Source organism: Apteryx rowi, unplaced genomic scaffold, assembly GCF_003343035.1.
Source record: "Apteryx rowi isolate R43461 unplaced genomic scaffold, aptRow1 scaffold_1027, whole genome shotgun sequence".
Classification (NCBI taxonomy): Eukaryota; Metazoa; Chordata; class Aves; order Apterygiformes; family Apterygidae; genus Apteryx; species Apteryx rowi.
The window spans coordinates 17682-45470 of record NW_020447228.1 but is presented as its reverse complement, the minus strand read 5'-3'; the positions used below and the strand labels follow the sequence as shown (position 1 = coordinate 45470).

Below are 27789 nucleotides of genomic sequence, written 5' to 3'. Positions count from 1 at the left end.
ATGGTGCTGCTGGCGGGGGCCGCGGAGAAGCTGGCGGGGCAGCCGGAGCAGCCGGCCCGCCCCGGCCCCGGGGCCGCCGCCGAGGGGCAGGACGAGCAGGAGGAGGAGGAGGAGGAAGACTGCGAGGAGTATGAGGATTTCTCCGAGCTGCCCGACACCTGCAGCATCGCCTCGGACGACTCCTTCTACCCGCCGGGCGGGCCGGAGGACGGGGAGGGGGACGGCTGGTCGCTGGGCCGGGCGGAGCGCGACAGCCCCGAGGCGCTCAGCTTCTTCCGCGCCTGCTGCACCAACAACGCCGTGGTGCTGCGGGCGCTGCTCCGCCAGGGCCCCGAGGAGGACGAGGTGCGGGAGACCGACCGCAACAGGCGGGTGAGCAACCAGCGCCGCGCGCCGCGCCGCTCCGCTCCACGCCCCGCAGGCGGCCGCGGGAGCCGCCGCGCTCGCGCTGCGGGGCCGCCGCGGGCGCCCGCAGCCCGCCTCTTCCCACCCGGCACCTCGAGAAGCCCTGCAAGCGCGCAAACTTCGTATTTCCTTTTTTTTTTTTTTTTTTCCCTCGCTAAAAAATGTAAGCTTTCTCCCCGTTTCTACAATACCCAGGAGGACTCATGGAGTTCCTTGCTAAAAATCAGACTTTTCGCAGTTCTTATTAGATTTGGCGGGTGATGACCTATTTTTGGATCTTCTGTCAGTTGTTTTGTGATTGACTTTGTGACTGTTACTCAGTTACAGGCACCGAGTCTCCAAGTCAGAAGGCAAAACCCTGGGAACAACTTCCTGGGTAACTGCCACATTTGAGTAACAATATTAAAAGATTAGCAACAGTCACTCCATTCACTAGTATTATTATTGCTTATATTAAAACTAAGATTTTTTACTTGTGGTTTGCATAAACAATCAATCTCGAAAAAACTGCTCCAGCTGAAATTTTCTATGACTAGTCCATGATGGGAACACTTTGAAAAGAAGCCTCAGCGACTTTAAGTGGGCAAGTGACTTGAAAATTTTGGCAAAATCAGTGGGTTTTGCTTGGAAAATAATGCAAATATTTGGTTTTAAGGCTGTTTGGAGAGGTCTTTTTTTAGTCTTTGATGCACATAGGCATATATGCACATAGGATTATATCTCATTATAAACTCTCCAAGAATCTCTTAAGCTTTCTTCATGATTCCCTGGACTCTGAGGTAAGAGGGAAGAAATAACCCTTTAAAAGCCTCAGGAGGAAAAAAGGGACTCTAATTCCATAGTTAATGGTATGCTGGAGTGGGAGAAACTGGCTTAAGAAATTCCTGCCCATCTCCAGCCCAGGCTGCTCATTTCCATCCTCATGCTCCAGTTTATAGTAGTTGTGCCAGTACAAATCTTTGTGGGAGCTCTTTGTAAACTATAGCATCAGAATGATATAGATTGATACTATAGCAACCTTCCCCCTAAAAGGATTATTTTTAATGCAGATTATTTCAATGATCTGATTTACAGTAAAGCTCCAGAAAAGATACAAATATAAAAAACTGTATTAACACATCTGGGGGAGGGCAGCAAACTATGGCATGGAGGTGGGAATGAGCAGCTGAGGGTAGCAATGTCTCAAATTGACCTTTCTGGCAAAGCCAACATATTTTGTAGTTTAAACCCTTAGTAGCTAACGCGTGAGCATCAAAACATGCATTATGGATTTTGAGGATTCTGCAGATACCTCTGTGCTGCATGTGAAGGCTAGGTCTGAATTTGAGCCAAAACTCAATAGCCTCATTGTATGGACACTAGCCTCCTTTCAGGCATGTTCCTTAGATGTGCCTAAAGTGTGCCGCAATGGAGATGGTTTGGGCCCACCATATGTGTGGCATAAATAGGCCAAGTACCTCATAGCTGTCCCATCTGAAAGTGGGGTCTTCCTAGCATGCTGCAAGCCCCAAGAGGCTATAGAGCTGCAGGCATCTTACACCTCAGGTGTAAGCTGCATCAGCAAGTGTGAAGAAATTCAGTGTAGGCATCAGCTAGAAGCCCACAGTAGCTCCTTGTACAGAGCTTAGCAGATCAGGGTTGTGAAAATAGTTTACTTGGTTGGACAAGCCTCCCTTCCCCATCCCTCTTCCCAAAAAGCACATAATTCCCCCTCATCTCACCTGCCTCCCAAAAAAGAAACAAATTTTTTGCTTGAATCCAAACTTAAAGCTCATAGTATTTGTTCACACTGTAAAAAANAAAAAAAAAAAAAAAAAAAAAAAAAAAGTTTTGCTCTACTTAAGCAAATACTCCATTTGACCTGAAATTAAACTTTGATATCAAATTCTGCTTTATGCATTTTTGATGAAAAGGAAGGAAAGGAAGTTCTGGATTCAGTGGCTGCTGGAGGCCTCATTCGTGATGTGTGAGATGAATTCAATGTCTCTCGCAGCTAGAGGGAATATGAACCCTCACAGAGTCGCCTTAATCCCAGTGTAATGGCGCAGGACAGTCTAACTTTTTCAGGCAGATGTGAATAGGATGGAAGAAACCTTTCTGCCGGGAAGCTTGAGCTTCAGGCTGAGCTTCAGTTCTGAAATCCTCATGGCAGAAAATCAGCTCAAATTCGCATTATTTTGCAATAATTAAGCCACATCTTTCAGAGAACTTCATCTGACAAAAAAAATTTCGCTCAGCCCTTTTAATGCCTTTTCTGTGGAATTTATGCAGTTCTTAAATTCCCATCTCGTATAAAATCATCGCACATTATACATAGACAAAACTTATTTTTCTGATGAAAAAATAAGGAGTTATATATTCCTCTTGTGCTAACATTTGTTAATTGCTCAGATCTGTACCATTGCTTTCAGAATCTTCTTTTGCCAGGATAATGTTTCTTTACAGCACTATGTTGCATGTATTTATTGGAAAGCATTTTTTTTCTTACAGTTCATTTACAGAACAAAATGGTCCATGCCAGAAGATAAATCTACAGTACAGTTTCATTTTGACAATTTAAAAATTACTTTCTTTTAAATAGGCAAAACATGTAGTAGGTTATGATAATAAGAAATACCACATTTTTATTCCAAAAGTAATTAAACTCAAATCTAAAAACAAATCTAAAAATTAAGAAGAAAACTCCTAATTGTTAAATTCTTAAATTAATTTGGGAGAAAAAAGCTAGAGTTTTATCATTCTTTTGGTTTTAAATTTTGTTCTTGGCCCTAAAGCAGTTCTATGTGTAAATTTAAGATTATGAAAAAAATATTTCTGAAAATGTTGAGATATTATCTACAGGTAACCTTATTTATTTTTTTCCCTTCCCTTTCATTGAAATCCATCAACTCTCCCTTTTGAGACAATTTTTCAGTCCTAAGTAGTGACTTTTCATACAGTTTCTACAGAGACTTCCTTTCCTGTGCACGTTCATGAACTGCAGCATCCCTGCTCAGGAGCCACCTGCCAAGCACAGGCTTTCACCAAGTTCACCCTCCTGCAATAAACCAAACTTCCGATTTATTAGTAGTCATCATACATAGCCTGAAGACCCATCCTTTCCCTGTCTCATTTTCATTACTGTCAAGGCAACAACAGTTTGTATATATAAAACCAGTATAAATTCCCCAAACAATTGATCTCCCCATCTCCTATTGCAATGCTGTCTATATGCAGAGTCCTGAAAGACTTACCTGATGTTGCTTATTTCCTCTCCTTGTTGAAATCTAGTACCAAAATATTTTTAAAAAATGACTATGACAACATATAATACATTAATACTAATTGCAGTTCATGGAGGACTGCCCCTCAATTTGTAAATATTTACCTATCTCACCCTGGCTGTAAAGAGGGATCTGCAAATATGTATGAGAAGGTAAAATAATGTCTCCAGTGAAATCTCCTGACATGGCTGAGACCAGAATGTCATCTGGGTAGTGATGCTGGTTTTCACCTTGTGGTACGGGCACTGGTTTTGCCTCCATAAAGCCCCATTTCCAGAATTTCAGATACTCGCATTTCAAAAGTTTCAAAATAGGTTAGTGTAATAACTTGTCTGGCGACAAGGTTTATGTATACTCAGAAAGACTGAGTTTCAAACTCTGGTGTTACCTACCTACAGAATCAAAGCAAAGACTTTAGAAATATGTTGTGACAATAGAGAAGGCAATAAGGGATTGGAAGGAGGGAAAGAGAAGGCGGCAAAAATTGTTCCCGTAACAGATTTAAAATAATTGCTGTAGCTCAGCCTTCAAAAGGTTTTGTGTTAACTGTCTGTGCGGTATAGTCCGTATTAATACGTATTCTGCATCTCTGTATTTTAGGGTTGATACATGTGCGAAATATTCTGTTGTCTTTTTCAGCATTTCATTTTTTATGTCATTAATCTATGCCTCTGTTGTCCAGTTCCATACTAGAAACCAATGCTAGGAAAGTATATGCAATTAAATAGTTTATTGTTTAAGTGTAGCATTATATAGTGCAGACTGTGTGTTTGTGATTTTAGTTCTGCTCATCAAAAGGTGTGGACGTCAGAATTTGTCTTTGCCAAAGGGCTGTGCTCCTAAAATGGTGCTTGGCGGGGAAGGGCGCAGAACCAGTGGTTCCCACTTCCTTTAACCATGCTGCTTTTAAAGCCAGAGCAGGTAACAGCAGGGACATCCCAGCTACTAAAATCACAGGTATTATTTTGAACTTGAGTTGCTATAGCTGCCAAGCTTGGCGCTGAACTTGCTATTGCCCACAATTTTTAGGCATGCTCAGTTTGTTAGAAATGCCCCCACCATGGAGCGGGCGTTTTTCACTTTGGAATATAGGTGGAAGTCTAAGTGTAGGAGGATGTTCAGACCTTCAGGGAGGCATGACATGAGTTGCTGGCAGGCCTTAAAGGTGGATTTCTTGGGTGTCAAACCCTAAGCCTGAAATTTATATAAATCATAATTTAGGAGGAATTTAGGAAGTCTGGATCTTTGTTAGCCACCACCCATTTCTTGAAATTGGAATAAAAATAATGCGATTTTTTATGTTTAGTCAAGAATCACAAAAAAAGCCAGAGGTTGTGTAACAGTCCGTTAACCTATGTTTGTTATTTTTGTTGTCTTCAAGATGTTGCCTTCTAAAAGAAAAAAAAACTAGGACTGCAGCATTTTCAGGTGAGACATAAAGATTTCCTGGAAAGGAAGGGCTTGTCACATACTGCCTTTCACATAGCGTGAGAGATCCCACGTCAGAAAAAGGATTCTGTGAAGGTAATCTGCTACAATTTGGTGGGAACTCTTTTCATATTGTGCACAGGCAGTTTCAGTTCTCTCATATTCTCTCATACAGGGTATTCTCATGGAAGGTACTGAAAAAAAAGTTAACATCATGACACTAAACCATAAAAGGGATTTTTTTAGGGTGGAAAATAGTTTTAAACAGACTGTACAGACAAAAGTAATCTATTTTAAATCCTTCAAAATAGTACAGAAACCCCCAAATACCCCAAAAGAGTCCCTGGAAATATATATATATATATATATATTTTTTTAATTTAATTTCAGAAAGGAGGTAAGCAAGCGAGACAAGGCAAAGAGTGTTAGATGGCAAAATGCGGAAGCTGCTCAAACCAAATTGGGAACCCTTCAAATACTATAATTACAACTCAAGGAAAGCCATCAGAAAAGAGTATATAAAACATGTAAAATAGGAAGTCAGTTGGTTCAGAGGGGAATTTGGTGAGCTAATGAGCGAGTGGACCAGATTTACACAGGTAGGTGCTTGGAGGCATTTTCAGAAGGGTGTTAGGGCAGATTAGATGTCTGCATGCCCCAGTCAGCATTCATCTGAACGGTTAGGTGATTAATGCCTTTGTAAATCTGGCACAGAAATATATCCTTTAAAGCAGCTTCTTACCTGAAGAAGAAATAAATGTATGGACTGTGATTTCAAAAGAGTAAAGAGAACAGTTAATAAGGATCGTGAAGGTGCTTAGAAGTAATGAATRCAAATGCAGGACTGGAAAGGCACAGTCCAACCTGCTGCATCCTCCATGCAATAGACAGGTAGTTAGACAGAATTTGTGCTTAGTGTCATAAGCGACATTAGCTAACAGCTGTAACTCTCATTGAAATCAATAGATACGGATTTGAAGACCTCATCAACACGAGGAAGTTGCACAAGTCTGATTGAGTTTCCAGCAATGTGGCTTTTAGAGAAAGTAAATGAAGAGCAGTTTCCTTGTAAAATTTTGACAAATTGCTTCATGCAAAGTGCATGGAACAGGAGAGATTTTTTTAGCCTGAGTATAGCCTAGATGCAAAGATCATAGCAACTTTTTTTTTTGTTCTAGTTTAGACAGTGTTTCACATTAGTATCTTAAATCAAATATTTGGACTTACGGAGCACTTCAGCAAGGCAGGGATGATCCTGGTTACCCAGCTGAGCACAGGTTGACTCTAGATGTAATAAAATATGGCTATATTTAAAATCTAGTGATATTCTAACAAGACTGGTTGTCTGGGACATTTGTCATCAATAATTAGGACAGGTCTATAATGGTGTCTTTAATAGAATATATCTGTAACGACGCTATGAAATATATAACCTCAGTATGCCTTACTGCATTTTTCCAGGAGAATCTCTGAGGTTTGTTTTACAGTGCACAATGAGACTGCTAACTCCTTCATCCCATTAGGAAATGCAAGTTTATATTCTTGGCACAGGACTGTGGAGGAATTACTCAAGAAGGAATATTGGCACTAATTTTCCTCACGTAAAGGTTGCTAAATTCCTTTCCTTGGAATTTTACTGAGGCACAAAATGCTGTCCAAAATCAAGTTTTAGGCAAATTCGTGTCTCTTCTAATTTGGTATTTTAAAAGGGTTATTTGAAATTAATATGTAGGCATGGAGGATATCTAGCCAACTTCTGACAAAAAGCTCCGTATGATGATAAAACCAAAATAAAACAAGCTGTAGTTCTGTGCTGTTTTGTGGTGATATTTCAGCATTCAGTTTTGAGCTGTTCAACCAGTTTCAGTCTGCATTGACATAACATGTAACCATACAAAGAGTCCCTGTGCTCTTTTGATCCCAGCAACTCTACTGATACCTAGTAATGGAAGTGACTGATCTCTGAGCACTGTTGTTCTTCTGCCTTCCCCTCCTCAAGGAAAAAGATGTCTAATATACAGGAAAAAAAAATAGTTTCCAGTATCACTTCTCTTTTGAGTTTTAGCAACACAAATGCTTGGCCTTAGGAGTATTTCAAATCTTCGGATGTGGGGTGCTCCTTGAATTAGGATACTACTCTGTGTAGCATTTGTTATTCAGGTCTCATGCCTGACCTGAAGCCAAATGCAAGCCAATATTGTTTTTCTGGAAGAAAATGAAAGTTGAAACAGATGACACTGCTGAGAAGCTTCTGATTGCTCCGAAAAAACTGGGTCCTGTTCAGTTGCAGTAGCCTGTAGGAGCTACAAGGCTCCACATATCTTAGGAAAGGAAGTGGGTCCAAAAGTCCAAAAAGTCCAAAATTCTTCAGCTCTGAACTAAGTACCAGTAAGGGTCATTGTCTGCCTCATCACATATACAGGCTATAGCTCTCCAGGCAGGGTCTCTGAGCAAGAAGGAGGAAACGTGCCCATCTTAGTCTTTGGATTCAGAGCTTTCTTTTAAAAAGCACCATAGGAGTGATGGATTTAGGATGAGGCTGTGAGTGACAGCCGTTCCTCAGTTCCCCACCTTTCACAGTCAACAAGAGCTCAGCTTTGAATTTCCTTCCCATCCTCTGATCCTGGTAGTGCTGGATGTTCTGATTCCACTTCTGGTTTCTGGAGGACCAGTGTCACCACGGTGAGGTTGAAAGGAAGGGCTAGGTATCCCCAGCACTCCCCACTGGAGGCTTTTATTTCTTTTGCTTCTGGTGTTATACTTTCCAGAGAGCTGAGATTTGTTTGGCTTTCACTCAGTCTGGCTTTCTCTGGATTTCAGGGGACAAGTCAAAAGGCCTTTGAAATATATATTAAGGTTCACTTTTGCATATGTGGCACAGGAACCACTCACTGTCATATTAATTTTAGCCACATGGTGTTGTGTGTGTGCTGGGGAATAATATAAATTATGGAAATAAATACTAATAAATAATGTACGAGGAATACAAGGAATCAAAATATGTATTTAGATCTCTCTAGACATTTCAGCAGGCACTATTATGTTTAAAACCTGTCCTACTACTCAAGAAGAGATAGACTAAAAGATAAAACAAGCAAAGCCCAGTTACAGATTTTGGTAATGATTACTTTATAATGGAGGTGAACAAAAGACAGGTGGTTTATAGTAAGACTACTGTGTGTTAGTAGTATTTCATTTTCATAAAGCAGAGTGATAGTGAGACTGAGTAGCAACTCTTGTATGACTTTACAGGTGTTGAATGCTAGTGTCAGATAAGCCTAGTGTGCATCAGGTTTGTTTTAAATTACATTTCATTAAAACGCATTTTCCTTCTTCTAAAGAAATATGATATATGATCAGTGACACAAATTTGCTGTTAATTTGGTAATAAAGATTAATTTGGGAAACATCAGCAGTCTCTTAATGGCAGTAGATAAGCACAGCCTGTCTGTACACAGCAGAAGGAGACGGTCTCTGGCACTCGAGCAAGTGTGCAGCTCAGCTCACATCCCTCCTGCTCAGAGGCAGCCTCTTTGAGGGAGAACCAACAGTGTCCACACTCGGCCCAGATTTTCTCTGAGACCTGAGTGGTCCCCCTAATTCATCATTGTTTGGAGGCTTTTCAATTCAGAGTGCACAAAGTAGCATAATTTGAAAGGAACAGTGATATTTCCAGTTCTGTTGTCGTTAGAACTACACTGATACTGAAATTCAACAAAGGCAAGTGCAGGGTCCTGCACCTRGGGAGGAATAACCCCATGCACCAGTACAGGTTGGGGGTTGACCTGCTGGAAAGCAGCTCTGCCAAGAAGGACCTGGGAGTGCTGGTGGACACCAAGTTGACCATGAGGCAGCAATGTGCCCTTGTGGCCAAGAAGGCCAATGGTCTCCTGGGGTGCATCAGGAAGAGTGTTGCCAGCAGGTCGAGGGAGGTGATTCTCTCCCTCTACTCAGCCCTGGTGAGGCCACATCTGGAGTACTGCGTATTCCAGTTCTGGGCTCCCCAGTACAAGAGGGATGTGGCACTACTGGAGCAAGTCCAGCGAAGGGCTACAAAGATGATTAGGGGACTGGAGCATCTCTCTTATGAGGAAAGGCTGAGAGAGCTGKGCCTGTTTAGCTTGGAGAAGAGAAGGCTGAGAGGAGATCTTATCAATGTGTACAAGTATCTGAAGGGAGGGTGTCAAGAGGATGGGACCAGACTCTTCTCAGTGGTGCCGAGCGACAGGACGCGAGGCAACGGGCACAAACTGAAACACAGACACTTCCATCTGAACATGAGGAAAAACTTTTTCACTGTGAGGGTGACAGAGCACTGGAACAGGTTGCCCAGACAGGTGGTGGAGTCTCCTTCTCTGGAGATATTCAAAACGCGCCTGGATGCAATCCTGTGCAATGTGCTCTAGGTGACCCTGCTTGAGCAGGGGGATTGGGCTAGATGATCTCCAGAGGTCCCTTCCAACCTCAGTGATTCTGTGATTCTGTGAAATTGGTTTAACTTCTATTTCTAAATTCTATGTACTTATTTCAGATATGATGAGATATGTAGCTTTCAAATAGGATGATGTAGATAATATGGTGCTCCTGTTTTTCCCAAATTGATGTTTCTGTGATTAATTTCAGTACCTTTTTCAGTTCTCATTAGTACAAATCTCTCTGTTCTGGAGTGTTTTTTAACAAATGACATATACAGTATGTTGGCTGCTAACAATTTTTCTGAGCATTCTTCCTGTATTATGGCCATTCTTGCCTTGTAGAATTAGGTTAAGCTTTTGTGATTGAGATATAGTTAGTTGCATGAAGGACACCTACTGAAAAGTGCTGGTAGTTTTTTACATAGAAAATAAAATTTCTAGAGTATGAGAAAGCAATGAAGAACTCTCACTGACTTTACTGGGGACAGGAATTCACTTTTAGTGCTTACATAAATGAAGTTATACTCAGAGGTTATCCTTTTAATTTTTTTTAATGGTATGCCATATAGCTTTGTATTTACCCATTTCTAAGAGTCTCTCTAATGAAACAAAAATGAAAACCCTTTAACCTGGGCAAAATATAATTTTGTAGCATACCCAATGTGTCACAATAAGAAATAATTAAGTACCAGATGAAGAGGACGGTTGTCACAGAGCCTGCAGTTGCACAGCTGGCAGAGAATTAGCAATTCAAATTGTATCCACTGTGGGAAAAACCCACAATGTGGAAATAGTTCCCATTTCTCAATTCCATTATTTTCTATTATGTCTGCTAAATTCCCCAGAGAGTAATTTGAAAGCAGGCTGATTCAAAGTGTGATTGACTCACAGTCAGGCTTTGGCTGCTTGACACATTTTGTATGTATAATGTTTTGAGCCCAAACCTGTGATAGCTATGAGGCTGATCGGGCAATATGTTAAAAATCTCTCACATCTGGAGGGTTTTATCTTTTGTGGCTTCGTGCCTGAGAGCTTTGTGCACTCAGGAGACTCTGCGAACAATCAGCTCAGGTCCAAATCAGGACCTCCAGGGAAGTCTTGCCTGTGTTACTCCTAGAGGGGTAGGCTTACTTATAAGCCTGTGTTATTACTTTTCTGAAGTGGAAAAGTAGCAGATAACTGAATATATTCGATACGTTCATAAGAACAGACTTTCAGGAGGTATTTGGCATTGTTTAGAAAGCCTAGATATCTTGTTGTTTGTAGCTAGCATGAAAAAAGACTAAGCACACCTATTTACTCTCTGACTAAGAAACACGGGAAGACTGGCAATGTATTCAGGAAAGTGTCTGCAGGTGTTAATGAAAGAAACAGAAACCTTTCTTTGGAAGGTGCTGAGGTTTCTCTGTGTATTCAAAAGTATCATACGGCTTTGATAAAGGCTTGAAGAGAGAAGTTGTAGTCACAGCTCAGGTTCATAAAGGAATTCACTTAAAGTATTTTTGTACTTTCTATAAAGAGCATTAAATAGGAATAACCTTTTAGATGAACTGTATAGAATATACAGTATATTGGTCAGTTTTGGAAAATGAGATACCAATATTAATGGAGCCTTGGTGTTCAGACTTATGAAGCCTATCCAAGCTAGTAAAAATTGCAAACACAGTAGATGAGTTTTCCGGTTACACTGAGACAACCTTTACTGCATAGTAAATGCCTGGATATATTCAGCCAGAAGAAGTCTTCAGCTGGGAGCTGGGAAGCAACAGCTTTTTTTTTTTTTTTTCTGCCATGCTGTAGGCAGTTCTTCAGTATTCTATTACTAGAACCCTGTCTACATGGGAAATTGAGCAGCGTAATTTTATCAGAAGACACTGTTCTGCTATTGTTGTTTCAGAACAGCTCCCCATGTGCCCATGTGGAAACACCAGTCTGGAATAAAAAATACTTTATTCTTGAATAGCAAGTGCATTCTGTGATTTGACAGAGGGAGCAAAACTGCCCTTTCATAGGTGACAGAGAAAGAAACCACTCTGTTTCAAGGTCTCTGGGAATGGTGTGAAAATATCTCCTTCCTGCCATGCTTTGAAACACCAGCTCGCCCATCAACCTCTCTGTCAGCACCAACTGGTAGGACACAGGTCCACCTCCAGGTGCAGTCCTGTGGCTGCCTACCTGGGGTCGGCTGTATCTTCCTTTCCACCTATCTATCATATATGGGGATGGGGGAAGGGGTTTGCTGTTTCAGTTTTGTTTTGTTTTACTGTTTCTGGAATTTATAATATCTTCTCCTGCTTCTGTATGGATTACAGACTTAATCTCCCAACGCTGAAATTAATTCTGCTCATGAGAACACAACAAGGCTACCCATGTGTAAAGATATTCACGAGCATAATTGCTTGTAGAATAGGAACCTTAATTGCTCTAAAACAAAATAGAGTCCTGGATACATAATAATCTTGTTAGTACCTTGCTTGAATTAAAATAGCATGTATGCAAGTTTACTGAATTTTGATGCCTTGGTACATTTACAACATCGGTTATCTCCATACAAGTTCCCATTAAGTGCATTGGATCCATTACATATATGAGGAGACTTCCCCCCAAAAGTAAGATAATTGTGTGGCACACAGGACCTGCCTCACTGAGATACATCTGTTACAAAAAATATAGTTGCCTGAGGACTTTGAAAAAGTTGCTTTTCAATTTTAAGAATATAAGCAGATACCGCAGTCCTTTCCCCCCATACGTTACCTCCCAGTCATCTTGTCAGTGATACGGCATGAATCAAACATTGACCTATTTAATACTGAAAAGATACTTCAGAAGCAGTAAGCAGTATCAAGCATCCAGAGGAAAAAGAAAAAAAGAGAAAGAGACATGATAAATAAATGTCTGCCTTTCTCTTAAAATTTGTCACCCAGATTATTTTACTCTAAGATGCAACATTGTGAAATGTCTTTCACTTACTATTATAATTTTGTCTTTGAACATTTTTAGATCAGCCTAGGTTGTGCTCATTACAGTAAGTGCAGTCGATTTATGAATTGATTTCAGAAGTCCTTCTAAGGGGGCTGCATCCAGCCACAGTGCAATGGGCATGCAGATAGAGTTGCATGGTTTTTTAGTACGCAGCAATATGATTGTTACTCTGCGCTTCACACATCACTTACATGATATAAACTGATCTCCTTCCCCTAAAATCCCTAGCTATCATGTGTCAGCAAGAAATAGTGTGGTTTTTCTCTGGCGTTTTAGCACCTGACCTTCAGTTCCATAGGGAGTTCTGCCCTCCCATGCCAGGTCCTTTGGTCAGGCACCCTGCTAGGCACAGACAGTACTTCCGTGGCAACATTAGAATTAAAAAAACCTCATGCTAGTGTTTCTGTAATGCCAAGCAGTAATTGCAGTTGGTGAGTTTAATGTGTATGTTTACACTTTTTAGGATATTTCCTGCTCTCCACCAAAATAGAGGGGAAGAAACTTTTAAAATAGGGATCAGGTACCCAGTTCAGACTTTGAATACCTATCCAAAAATACCATTTTTTTTGCACTTCCTCGTATAATTCTAATTCTAATACAGTAATTGCATCTCTTCTGAATTGTCACTAAATACATGATTTTGAAGTCTACCTGTCCTAGCAGGATTTTTAGGATTATTGGAAGCAATATTAATTAGTATAATTGTTCTATTTGCTACAGGTCTATTGTGGAAATATTCACAGTAAGATTTCCAAATATTAAGAGGAGGAAGGTGATTTTTGCTTGAAGGATTTTGGTACTAATGTTAGTTACCTTAATTAATTACAGGAAGCCTTCATTTTGGGTATTTGCTATTGTTTGTAGCTTTCCAGAGGTGGATTGAAGGAGTCTGACTCTGAATGTAACAGGAAACATCCAGCCCATAATTTTGAGTTAGAAACACAAAGACCTGACGTTCTGCCCTTAAATAGATATTGCAGTATTACTCAATGGCATACTTTCAGTGTATGTCAGAGAAATAGAAAAACAGCTCCAAAACTTCCTGTCTTTTTTACTTCAGTGCAACTTTTCAACACAGACTTAAGTCACCTTAATTTCTGTTGAATCAAAAATAAATGTCAAGGGAAAAGGACAGCTTCACAGCCTGTCCCCAGGTCAAGGCATTTCTAAAGAGTGATGAACATTCTAGTAGAAGTGATAGAGGAACCAGAAATGACTTTGAAATTTGATTATATTTTCTCTGAAAAAAATTTAAAACTCTCTATGTGCACGGGGATTTTTGTCCATGAGTAAATGTTTAGACTGGAGACATCTGATGTAAGAAAAAGCCACATACTGATGAAATAGTTCATGCCACAGTTTCATTGGAATGAATGAAGATATATGCAAAGTAAAATGTTGTTAAATCAGGAATTTTCAAGTCTGGGCCTAAAAACTATTTTCCTTATACATGAGCTGAAAAAAGAGACGGAGACTATAAGTTGTCATTCTTCTGAYTGAGGCAAGACCTTCATATTTCCTCCCTGTATTTTCTAATATCTAGGTGAGCATGATGACTTAGCACACAGTTTCGTTTTTCTTTAAAGGGGAAATAAAAAGCCAGACTCAAAAATAGATAAGAACATAGCCTGAAAAACAGTGTTTATTCTGAAGTTGTTAAGGTTCACATCTCCTTTAATTATTGCTTCTGTATGAATCAATGCCTTTGTGTAGGTGGTAGAATTTCATCTGAACTGCGCATCCTGCCTGAGGTGTGGAAGGGGTTTCTTGAGCTGATTTGGTAGAGGTTGGGCACAAGGGCTGATGAACTTCTGTGGTGAGACTGAAATTCTCTGTCAAATAAATGGCATTGAGTGGAAGCACTGAAAACTGAGTAGTTACCATGTCACTTCCTACCTACTCATTATACCTATTTACTGCTAATGATCCTGGGCTGGTACAATAGTTAAAGAGAGCTTCCTTTTCTTTTGTGTTCTTCATCATTATGAATTACAAGTATTGCACAAATATTAATGGAATTATCTTTCTTCAGGGTAAATATGTTTCATTTCTTAGCAAATCGCTCCCCAGTACTATGGGGTTGGGCACCACAAAAATGAAAGAAAATTACATTTATAGRCCACCTCTATACTGCTCTAATCGACTAATGTCTCTAAGCAACCAAGCCCATTTTCAACCAAAGGTTTTCATTTTCCACTTAGAAATCTCTGCAGTTGCTGATATCTTTACACCTCTAACAGAAAATGATGCCCAGTTTCCCGAGCTCGCCAGCCTTTTTGCTTAGACATGGCTTACTAATGGCAAAAAATCCTCCATGATAGCTTGTGTGGCCTAACGCAGAACTGAGCTGGTGGCAAGCATCTTCCTCTGATAGAAAAAGGCTCCCAGGCATTTTCTCCTTTGGTGGCAAAGCAACAGAGAGGGCTGATGGAAACGCTGGCCTATTCGCTAATTCCTGATTAGAAGAACAGTTGCTGGGTTTTTTTTTTAACTGAAACAGTGTTCTATAAAGTGGATATATTTTATTAATGACTTAGCATTCTCTCATACAGGCAGGTCATCTTTAGTCATTCTAGAAATTGGAATATAAATTAGAAATTATTCCTCCCTCTTTTTTATCAGATATTTAATTCTATCTCTTTAAATTCAAATTCAATAATTTATCAATGTTCCATCCCTCCCTACATTTCTGTATTACCTAGATTAATGGGGTGTCTTCAGTAGAAGATCTTAGATCCAAACACAAAAGCAAGAGTTGCTTTCGTTGTGTGAAGCTAGGACATTCAGCTGAGGTGATCAGGGTGATCACAAACTGTGTGCAAGAGGAAAGACTGCACAAATAGCAGGTAGAACTTAGCTCTTTCCATGAGGGCAATGGCATATAGTACAAATGTGTGCTGCATTTCCTCTTGAACTCCAGCTGTAGTACTTCAGTTGACTTGAGATAGGTAAGACTGTGATGCTGTTGTCTCTCCCTTGGATATGCTAAATACAATTTGTATCTTAGCTGAGCTGTCTGCCCATACCTTGATACCTATTACAGCTGCAGCAGGAGATGAATCCTTATTTAGACACCTGAGATAATAAAAGAGAAGCTGTAACTGGGACTGAATACTTAAAAAATGCCTTAGAACAATCTTACTCTGTTTTTTTTTTTTTTATTTACTTTATGAAAAATAGTAAACTACCGGAGAGGAAGAAAGTCCTGTCTGAATAGATTAATCCACTCTCATGGTGTGTGTTTGCTCAAACAAAAAATCAGGCTGAGCCTCTCGCAGATAACCAGAATCATTATGGATGCGCCTGTTCCCTAAACACAGTGCTAAATTAATGTAATGCTGCTAACTAGAACTTGAAAGCCAGTAGTGGAAGTGTACTTGATTTAGTCATGTGCTAATCTGATATCTTTCAAAGTTAGAGTTCTTCCTTTTGTTAAAAAGGATGCACTTTTGATAGAATGATGCTAAACTTACCAGGAGGTAACTATTCCTTTGTGGGAAGTCTCATGTACGATGGGTTTCAAATCCAGTGGTCATATGCAGTCTATCAATTACTTTATTTATAAAATAGAAGGAACAGTAGTTTGATGGGATTTATAGTAGAGGTAAGTTCTTGCTCTCTAACAAGTCGTGAACGTAAGTCAAGAGAGCACAACCCTGATGCCTTGATCAAAGCATGTTTCTTGGGGAGATAGTCTCTGCCTCTGGGTGAGGTTTTGAGATGCGTGTGTGCATGCTACCTTGTATGTGCATAAAATTTATATTCTTTAGTACTAGCAATCCTAGTTCTGTGTGCTTTACTAGAAGATAGCATATTCTGTTTGAAGGTAGTGTTTTCACTTAGAACGGAAAATCTCCAACATTCAGAAAGGTGTGACACTGATCTATATGTGCCAAAAGCCATGTTAGGTCTCTGAGTGAAAAACAGACTCCTCATCCGCATCTATCCATCTATGGTGTATTGTACAAAAAGTTTATTTGTTTTCCAAGGAAAATTAGGAGACATTTTGCATATATATGTGCAAAGAAATCTTCTGCCTTAGTAGAACTGGGGAGGAAACAGGAAGAGTTGCAACTGAGAGGAAAGTTAGTCTAGGCAAAACCAGATGCATATCCTAGATAAAGGAATTTCTTCATTGTTGAAAGTTGATGGTAAGGGCTTTCAAGAACCTGGGCTCTTTGACATCTGAAGAAACATTGTCCCTTGCACTAGTTGATGGTAAGCTGAAGAGGCAAACTAACTTTTTTGTTGTTGTTGAAGAAAAGAGCAATCCTTGAGCTGAAAATTATTTTCATATCAGTGGACCTTTGCTTGACAGAAATAAAATAACTCCTGATCCAGCTGGAGGATCTTTTTCATTTCTACCAATAATATTTCAACATACATTTCTTCCTCAACATCACTATTCAGCTTGCATTCCTGTGAACAACTCCTACTGCCTATTGTTATCCTGTTATTTGCTTGATTGAAAAGGGGATGCAGTCTATTGCTACGTGATAACACATCTAGAGTGAAGTATGAGTATGTAAGGGAAATCCAAAGATAAGCTCCTGTAGGCTACATATTAAAACATCTCTGTCATCTGAGAATCATGTTTGGTCAATTTCAGTTTATCTTCTGAAGGACTCTGGAACAGAGGGTACAGAGGAGTGGAACCGTTGCAGTAGAAATACTTCTGAGAGCAGCCCCTGCCTGGCCTCCTGTAGTATACGGGCAGCTGATGTTCTCCCCTCTCTTTGCTTCCACTGGGGAGAAAGTTTACCACAGTTTCCTGGTCCATCCATGTCCATTCCAAGATTAATAATGATTATTATTAGAAGTATTATAGGAAAAGAGGCAATGATGTTAAGAAGACAGAGAAGAGGGGAGGTTGGGAAGAAGAGACAATGAGACTGTTGTTTATCCTGCCATGTCATTACAAAACTTACTCTCAAATGGCAGACTAAGACAGAGATTGGGCTTATTGCTCTTGCAGCTTCTTTAGGTCAAAGGGTCAGGAAATAGATTAGTGCTTTTGAGTGTAGAAGTGTGAGATGCAGACAGTCTTCCCTCTCTGATATCACAAGAAGGGTATGCAGTTGTTTTTCCTTGTGAAGGCCTTTGCAAGGAAGAGCTTCCACCTGATAGATTTTCCTCCATCAAGTTAATTTGTTTTTGACCAGTGAGACCCTTGTTTTCAGTGGCAGATTAACCACTGCTGGACTCCTGGACTCTTCACAAGATTGGGGTCTGGTGTGATTCCACAGCCAGCAGCCTCAAGAAACACAAGCAAAACAAATTTCATTTAGCTCTAAGACTCACATATCCTGACAAAAAATGCTGTTTCACAAGAAGACCAGAAATTCTGTCCTAAGCAGAAGGGTACAGCAAAGAATTCTTTGCTCCTTTTGCAGAAGTTGGAGGAAAGGAGCTGAAACATCTTGGGAAGGGCTTTCTTTATATAGCTACAGGAGTTCATTGCCACAAGAGGGTGCTTGCAAAGTCGTTACTGGCTGTGTCATCTGCAGAGAAATCCCCAAGTGAAAATGCACTGAGGTCTTTAAGTTGTTGCTTATAGGAGAAAGAGATTAGAAACAGTGGTAAATTATGAGAGAGTGGAAAGTTGTGTATTTATCTCTTAGCCAGTGTGACATTTAAACTTACTGTTTACAAAATTTTTGTGGATCRTTATTTTTGGAGAGGTTTCATGAAAAAACTGTGCATTCAAACACTGTGGTTATTCTCTTGCAGCAGATATAAGCTGCAATAAGCCCATGTCTGAAAGAGCGTAACAGAAAGGAAAATGTATATATTAAACATGTAGAAGAAGAGTTGAATAGTATGCCTTCACGTCAAAGGAAATACTTTTTGGTAGTCTTATATCAGCACACAGAACGTATTTCACATTGCTTCTGAATGTGCTATAAAATATGTCTCAAAATGCTGCAGACTCTTCTGTTTATCTTAAATGTGTGTGAATGTATGTATATGTCTAGAGGACAGAAATTACAATGGAGTCCATAAGATCCAAGAGTTTGAGTTCAGATCTAAATTGATCTCTGAACTTTCCTGAAGGTCTTAGGTGCTGAGAGAGTGTGTTGTATTGAAAACATTGCTGCTTGACACATGAGGTATGGGGTATGCCCTGTCTTAGCTGATCTACCTTTGAGTATTGTTTTGTGTATCTCTTAGGGCTTTGGCCTTGCTGGAAAAAATATCATGCTTCAATAATGCAATCGATAGGAAGATCATTATTATAACTTTAGATATCTGAAGTCTGAAGTTCTGGTGTGGGTTGCTAATGATTAGAGCACCTCAATCTGCAGACACAGGATTTGGGATGGAACTGTCTTCTGAGTTTTCATCAGAAATCCCTCTGTACATGGTTTACATTGTCTTCCAAAATCTGACTTCTCACTTCTTTCTTATTAATATCTCTTCCCTTACTTCTAAGTCAGAGAAGAGAATGACCTGAGTCTAGCACAAATATTGAAAAATAAACATAGCAAAGAGGATGTATAAATTTGGCTGTATGTATCATGTATTATTACTGTCAACACTAGCAAAATTTAGCACTAACATTTGACAGTATTAATACGGATTAGTAGGTGCTRTACAAACAGTAAATCTAGGATTAGTAAGGCTACATTATTTGTCAAAAATTGTCATTATTTAGTAGTTGTACCCAACACAGCGGTCTAACTAAACTGAAAATAGGAAATTTAACCTTATAAAAATTGTATTACTTCGCCTACTGTCTTCTCACAGTATTTTTTGTCCTTTACAGTCAGGCAACCCATAAATAGGATATAGAACTTTTCCCATAAATGCAATTCTTAACTGATTTGCCATGTCATTGAATCCAGAGATAACTTCCTTTTAGTGTATGACTAATGGAAATAAACCAGCCTAAGGCAGCTCCGCTGAGTGAACTGTCAGATCATTTTAAACAGATGTTATTTTTATTAACCAGTACTTCCTTAAAGTTTCCTTACATAGTCCCTCTCCAGAATTACACCTCCTTTAGTTCTGCTGTGACTAGAGATCTCACATACATTGCAAAGCTTCATTTTGTACTGATTTGAATACACTGAATGTCACTTTTCTTATCAGCTATAGTACGCTCCCAGTCTCATCATCCTCTCTTTCCATATAAACTTCTTTATTCTGTTTACTGTTTTTATTGCAAAATAGTCTACTGTCACTAGCAATAGCAGTTCTCCAACCTGATGAAACTTGAGACTGATGGTGTGGTGACTGGTGGCTGAACAACCATTTTTTTCTCGCACACAAATAGGAGAGTTTTCCTCAGAGGAAGATAAGGAGGATGCAGAGCGGTTTCCTGCGGGAGTGAGAAGAAAGAAGGATTGTTACTTTTTGTATAATGCTCCAGTTTTCCTCGCATCAGCAGAGTCACGCTAATTTTATTACCGGGCGAAAGCTTCTCTTGTTATCTGATTTATTGCATAAGTGGCACTGGTTTTATTTGTTGTGTAACGCAAGATTTTCCAAGCAGAGTAAAATGAACTTTCCTGAAACTATTTTTAGAGGTGATTACAGTAGATTTAGATTAGAGAAGCTTAAGTAAGGATTTTTGCAGAGATGATACATATACTAAGCTATACCTTTACTTAAAGACCCACAGATACAAGAAGTGTTTATGAAAGAAGTGGAGTAGAACATCTCTCACCAAATGGAGGGGAAAAGCTGAAATGAATTTTGTGGTGTTTGTAATGCTGTGAAATGAAGGTGACGTTTTTGTGCCTTCAGGTTGGATAGTGTCATTTAAGTTTGCTTTTGGAAACAAGCTTCTGCTTTAGGCTACTATGCGCTTTTGCAGAATCACCAAGTTTTACATGTCACTGCCTCAGTCCACACTGGAATATGCTTTTGCACTTGTCTGATCACTTTTCCAGGGAATATCAGCAACTTCCCCCCTAGGCGCCTATGGTTTTAAATTCCTGATTCTTCTTTGTCAGGTTCCCGATATAAATTTGTAGGTGAATAAGTTGTTACAGTTCTTGCTCTAAAAGGTCAGTCTAAATTATTTTGTACGGATAGTACTAAAGCTGGTGTGCCTGATGAATTTCTGTAGCACATAAACACCACTTCTCGTGGCACTGATGACATGAATAATTACCTCATTTCGGTTGTGGTTGATCTAATCAGCTCAACCAATTATAATATAAGCTCAAGCTACTTGGAAAAGTTTCTCAGACTGCTTTATACAGAATGGAAGGTTTAATGCAATCTAGATAAATCAGTAAGTAGCAGATAGTGATGCTTAGCACTAAATTTTGCTCTTTTTTTTTTACTGTGATGTAATTTGGAATTTCTTTGTTAACTCGAGTTTCACAGAGTTGTGCAGTTTTAACTGAGAGCAGAATTTCCCTCAAATAGGTTTGGGAGGGGTTTTTTTTGTTTGTTTTTGTTTTTTTAAGTAATAGATCTGGTATTTTTCTCTTTGTGTGATAGTGAATTAAAAAGAGATAAATGTTACCATTTGTGTAACACGAAATATTAAATTTATGAATTATTATTATTTTAGTAAATTAACAAGAAAAAGTTTAAATATAACTTTTTATTTCTTTACATTTTATTTTTCATCCATTTCTATTACTTAGCATAATGTTTGTGTAATAGGCTTTTAACTTAGACATAATTTTCATAACTCCTCCTGCATATGATTATGGATTACAGTGAATCATTACTTTATTTAATTCAATTACATGCTGTTTTAATCACTGCTATTAAACTGACCTTGCAGAATTGTCATTAATGCTTACAGACTCTACACAAAGCCAAATGGACAGTTGTTTTTCAAGATACTTATAAAAAGCAATAGGTAATGTCATTTTAGTCTTTCGTCAGACCCATTTTTTGCCTGGGATAACAGGCAAAAGGCTGTAATAAGCTCTTTTCATTCTCAGCTTCTTGATGCAAAATAAGTTGCCTGAAGAGAATTTATTTAAAGCTAAAATAATTGCCTGCTGTATGTGATTTGCTCTGCTGTTCAACTTGAGTTCATTATTGATCCTCTGGTATTTCTTGTGATCTCTATTTTCCGTAATGATCTAGAGTACAAATAACCTTACATCTGTAATTTTTTTCATAAAGCCTGATTTATTAAATTGGCTCCTATCTGTGATCTCACTTAATCAGACACATTGGTATGTCATTAGCCAGCATAGCTGAGCAAATCAGAGTTTATTTTTACACTGGCAGCATTATTCCAGTCATACATGAAACCAAAGGCGCACGAAGAAATATCAGTTTAAAAGGAATCTGAAGTTTGCCAGGACTATTTTATTCTATTGTAAGCATGCAAATTTCAAATTTATACTTTTGTAGCAAATTTTAATATAATGTAAGTCTGTTGGGATTACAGCAAAGCACAATAGGACTCCTGGAATTCTTGGACCTGCTTGGGCAAAGGAGTATGTTGCTAGGTCCTGTTACTGCAGGTGGGCCCATGCTGGAAGTGTTTATTTAAGAAGCCTGTGATGAAATTAAAAGAACTAGTAACATTTTATTTAGAATATATGGCAAAGTAGTCATTTAGCACAGACGGACTGATTTGCCCTATGATCTAAATATTTTTTCATCTTGCTTTGTCATTTCAAAACAAAGGAGGAGGTTTCAAGTCTGTGCTAGTTACGTAAGAATAAGGTATGGCATGTACTAGAGAAGAACTCTGGGGCGGCTCTGTGAAGTGCTAAATATCCCACAGAAGAAGGACGGAGCACTCGATACCTTGCAGTATTACGGCTTCTGCTTAGAGAAACCTGTTTCTGAGCTCAATTTCAAAATGCCCTTATGTGGAACAATCTACAGTAAGTTTTAATGTAGTTGATGTGACGGATGAGTCATGCTTTCTTGTTTGTCACACAGTGTCTTGCTGTGATATTTGAAAAATGAAATAGGATCTGTTGCAAAACTCAGAGACACCAGCAGCCCCAGTCGCCTCTGATAAAGAAATCACTTTTCTTATATTCCCAAAGCGTCAGTGCCCTTTCATGTTTATCATCTCTTCTGCTCTTCTTCTGTATTGAGGATCAAAGCAGGTTTTTTGTCTGTTTTGTCACTGGTTTGAGTGAATGACTGGCAGCGACCATGGCAGGAAAGAATAGGTCTTAGCTAACAAAACAGTCCTTGAAAATCAGGGATTACTGTGCTTGTATGGTGTGATATATGTATGGCTATTCCTTCTAATAATTAATAATTATTTTATGAATAATCCTCCAATTGATATGAACAGTTTGGATTGTTACTGCGATTTCAAATGAATGGTGTTTGGGGACGTATGAAAGAGAAGAGAGGGAGGAGAGGGGTGTCATAGATGGAGAAAGGTGGACGTCTAGAGAGAGGACATACATTTAAGAATGATCTATATTTCATCTTCTAAAGCTTTTGCATATAGTGAACATGTCTGAGAGCTGATCTGCCTGACAGAGCAATAGTAAGGTTCTATTTAAAACAGTCCTTTTATTTATTTATTCATTTATTTATTTTCCACATAGACTGACCACTTCAAAATTGCCCTTCATACTAGGAGCAGAGTAATTGATGCCTTGGTAAAACTTTAATGAGGCAAAATGTCATATCTTTTAGGAGGATAACCAGATTATGCAGGTTCAGAATTTTCTAACTAGAGTTAATTTACCCTGTTTTATTTTTATCTTTTAAAAAGACGTTAAGCACACTGCTGTTACTGCAGACTGCTGGGGTACAGGTGGCTGCTTTCCCAGTTGCTTTGGAAAGTGGCTTGCTGGAAGCAGTTTTTTATTGGTTATATTTATTAACTGGGATTGTTGAAAGAGTTTAAAGCAGATTATAGCTGTGGTTGATAGTATTTACTGGTAGATAAAGTTAAAAATTCCAGTCTAATAACTCATGCCGCTGCTTCCTACAAAATTAAATCAGCGACTGATTGATTGTGTGCCTTGGGCAATAATCTGCTTGTAGTAACTTCCAGCAAGCTGAATACAGGCAGGGCCAGAAACAGATGCGAAGACAAAAAAAGAAAAGAAAAATCAACCTGCAACCCCAGTTTATCCTGTTGTCATTGAACCAGGTTTGGGGCGATAGCAATCATTTTCATGATAGCCCTGTGTCCACCTGCACCTCCTTGCAGTGTGTGAGGCCTTCAGAGGCGCTGTGCAAGGACAGAGAGCCCCTCAGCACTGGGCTGTGCCACCACCTACCTATGAAACATGTAACCAGAGAGCCCTTGTCATCAGCTTTGCAGTCCTGCATGGTGCTGGGAAGTAGCATATGGCAGTGAAAATTGCTTGTGTTTATGTCCTTGTGAAATTACTCATTTTGTTTCTCCACCGGAGAATGTTGGGTATGTTCAGTCAAATAATAGGTTTTCAGAGTCTTGTCTGAACCACTTAAAATTCATACATCAGTGCTTAGAAAAAAGATTTACAGTGTTGCTGCATCGCATAGTCCCACATAAAACTCCTACTCTCCAATGTGTTTCCTTATCCCTAAGTAAGCGCTCTTTGCTGGCATCTTTGGAAAATAACCTTTAGAAAATGTTTATATCTGATTAATCTCTCTGGTTCATAAGCTCAGTGTTGGCTAAGATGATCCAGCTATTGCTCTTGTTCAAAGGCCTCGTTACATAAAGCTTCCCCTATGTATGTTTGAACTCAGAGCATTTAAAGCTTGATCAGCAGTTTGTTGTGAGATGGGAGAAATCAGTATTTGTTTTAATGAGCAGCATTATAATTAGTGTCTGAGCTCACATCAGCTCAGGATGCCACTGATTCCACTGTGCTTTGGCTATGTCCTCAGCGCTCTGTCTGATGAAGATGCCAACTAAAAGTAGGGTGGGCATCCCTAAATACTGTAATGCAATAGCCTTCTCACAAAACAGCACTAATGCTTGTAGTTTGTTATTGTTTTTGTTGTCCTACTGTTTGAAAGACAGAAAAAAAGAGCAGAATTCAGTAAATAATTTTAGAGCACAGTATCGGAAAATAAGCTTCAGATACTGAGTGAAAGTTTGTCCACTAGAGAGGATAACTACTCTAAATTATTCTCATGACTTGTTGAAAATACCAGTCTCTTTTAAAACTTGCCATTTTTTTCACTAAACAAGAGAATCCCTCTTTTTATTCTCAAGAACTTTAGGTCCCCAAATATTTGTATTAGTTTGCTGGTATCATTAGTAATTGACATTTTTCTGCATGATTAGGTAGTGTTTTTAATCTGCAGCATTTTGGAGTTGTAGTGACCTCTATCCTGAACATTAAGAGAAAAATGAAACTATTAAGAACTTTATTTTAGTTCTTTACTAAGGGGTTTGTATGTTATTATTAACCACTTACAAAAATTTTTTTAAAGTGAGAATGGTTGTATTTTAGTAAAACTTGGGTAATCTGAACAATCCCACTAGGAGAGTAGGTACTTTCTAATGAGTATTATTTCAGGTCATGTGCAACTAAGAAAAAAAAAAGAGAGAGAGAGGGGAGAGAGAGAGAAAGAGAGAGAGAGAGAGAGATCCTCTATGCAGGATCCTATATGCAATCTCAAAAGAAAGGTTTGAAGTATTACAGGTTCTTCACAAGGAACTTGAGATGCTCTTTATAAAGCAGTGGTGGGTTTTGCTTAATATCAAGGACAAGGGTGAATTGAAAATAAAAGAAATCAGAGCAGTAATCATATCCAAAGAGGTAATTGAGAARTACTATGGCCTGCAAGCATCCCAAAGAGTTGGGATTCATATTGCCTCCGCTTGAAGCTGTTTGCCATCTAAACCAACAGGACTATCTATAATAACAATGAAACACGACGTTGAAATACTAGCAGGTAGCAACCTGGTTGTAATGACAATAAATCAGAAGTTGCAGCTGTGGCCATTTGGTGAACAGCTCTGTCTCTGTAGTGTCCATGGGGAAAAGAAATAAAAAGAATGTTCAGGCAAGAATAGCTTAGAAAAATGATGATTTGGGGGGTTTACTATAGCTGTACTAGCAGGTGAGGTAGATCCAGCTTACTGAAGCCCCTGCTAAGATGACACTTTATACATCATCTTTGCCTGGGACTGTGGCAATCTTGGATCTGCTTAAGAGAAGTGGTGCATCAGTAAATACTTCAAGCTCGCTTTTCCTCCATGTTGCTAACAGTCTGGGCATAGCTTGGGTTTGGAGCATTCACTTTAGGTTTAAGAAGACCTGAGCTTGGGGGATCTCCTGATGATCACTTGTAGCACACTCAGTCCTGCCACATCCAAGCTTTTCTGGGTGCATAGGCTGTCGGGCATACACTGCACGCTTGTGGATAAACGCTCGAATGATCAGAAAATCTGGATCTGAGCATGACCTTGGTCTCTTGCTCAGCTGACTCTCTGCGGACAGTTGTTGACCATTGCCCTCCTCTGCAGGTGCAGTAGGTGGAATCTTCAATGGGGTGACTGGAATAATACTGCTAGCTTCAACAGGTGCTGTACCAGCTTATCCATGTGGCAGGTCTAGACTGCTGTCTTTATTAAGAAGTAAAATCAAGGGGATATGGTTTCTTCAGAAAGCTTTTTGCTATACATCTGTTAGACATGTGACTGCAGTAAATGCATATGTTTCATGTTGACTTGCACATGAGAAGCATCTTCTCCAAGTCCTGCTGTGTCCCCAATGCTGTTTTAACTTTCTTCAAAGGAAAAATAATACACAGCAAGGACCAAATTTGGATTCATCCTGCTGCTCTGCCTCCAACATAAGTGAGGGTGGTGTCTAAAAGAGGATTTTTTATATTTCTTTGTTCTAGTATCAGGTGGAGTATATGGAAAGCTGACTGCTACTCCATGCTATACTTGGTCCTTGCAGTTTCTGCAGGGGCCAAGGACGGTCAGGGTGGGCCGCTCAGTCTTTCACACTTAACAAGGTTTCAGTGGGGTTTCTTTTATTCCTTTTCATGACTGATATCTATTTCTTGCTGTACATTTGTGATTATGAACTTGCAGCATGTCTGTGTGAGTGCATTTTAGGCAGGTAGGGTTTCCAGAGAGGTTGAGATTTGTGTCTCTGGCCTTGTCTTTTGAATAGTTAGATGCTGATGCTGATGTCAAGAAAACTAAGAGTCATGTGTTGGCAATGAAGAGAAATTGCAGGAAGCACTGATTTATTTGTATCTGTCCTACTCTACACTCATCAGTCTAGTGCAGATGAACACTGGGCTATAAAAGTGATCCTGAAAACAGGAGATAATGGTTTTAATCCTAGCTGTCAAGTGAGCTATCAGGGTTAAGTACTGTAGTTCCATTTGATTAATGGCAAGTATATTTTGATATATTTTGGGGAAGCTGTCAGTTCATGGCTTTTGAGTGAAATGCTAGCTGGATACCAAGCTGAGTTGTAAGGTATACTTCCTGACCTGTGCTCCTCCTGGAAATTTTACAGCTTCCAGCTGTCACAAAGTACATTAAGCAGGAACAGAAAATAAAATACTGTTTTGTGGATGAATATACAAAAATGTGATTTAACTGGAAACTTCAAATATCTAAAAGGGGCAACAGGTATGCTGAACACATGACTCTTCCCTGTCACTTCCTCTTCCAGAGTACAAATATTTGTTTTTCAGAGATTAATATTCAGGTCAGGCCCCATTCATCTTACATGCCAGATTCATTTTATTGTATTAAAAAATTGGATATATTTTGATTTGGTTACAGAGCATGTAGCCATATAAGCATAAGTCATTTATAAGCAGTTGCTTTCCAAATAGCATAATGTAATACCTACCCTGTTAGGTAAGAATGACAAGTGTTACTCAGGCAAAGGGYAGAGATAAAAAACAGTGTTTTGGATCTGAAAATAGTGTCTGGAGCTAATTGCTAGTTAAGATGCTGATATGATCTCAGTTCTTAGGTCTAAAAAAAAATTAAAAAATTAAAAAGTTTCCACAGTGAACTATTCTGAGTCTGGTAACCCTAACGCTCTTTTTATATTTTACTTATAGAATGGTCTTATTGTTGCCTGTTACCAAGGTTATGTGGGTATTGTAATAGCCTTAGCACAATGCCCTCATCTTGATGTAAACTGGCAGGACAGTGAAGGGAACACGGCTCTGATTACAGCTGCGCAGGCAGGTAAGGCTCTTTGTTTCACCTCTTGCATACTGGGTCTAAGATGAAATGTGTATTGTGGCTATTATTTTGGGGGTTTTGTCAAAGCCCTAAAAGAAATTAGACTGTATAAAATAATCCTGGCCATGCCCACTCCCAAATAAATCTATCATGAATTTTTTTGAACTAACTATTCTGAAGCAATATTTACCCAATGGATTAAGAGAGAACAAGCCATTCATTTCTA

General features: G+C 39.2%; 1 protein-coding gene across 1 annotated transcript; it reads left to right on the top strand.

Moving 5' to 3' along the window:
* ANKRD33B (ankyrin repeat domain 33B) lies at positions 1-27566 on the top strand (the record flags this gene model as incomplete). The annotated part of the gene is made up of 2 exons (XM_026065751.1): positions 1-372; positions 27437-27566. Coding segments are annotated over exons 1-2 (502 nt in total), but the record flags the coding sequence as incomplete, so codon positions are not given.
* Between the last annotated feature and the right edge of the window lie 223 nt (positions 27567-27789).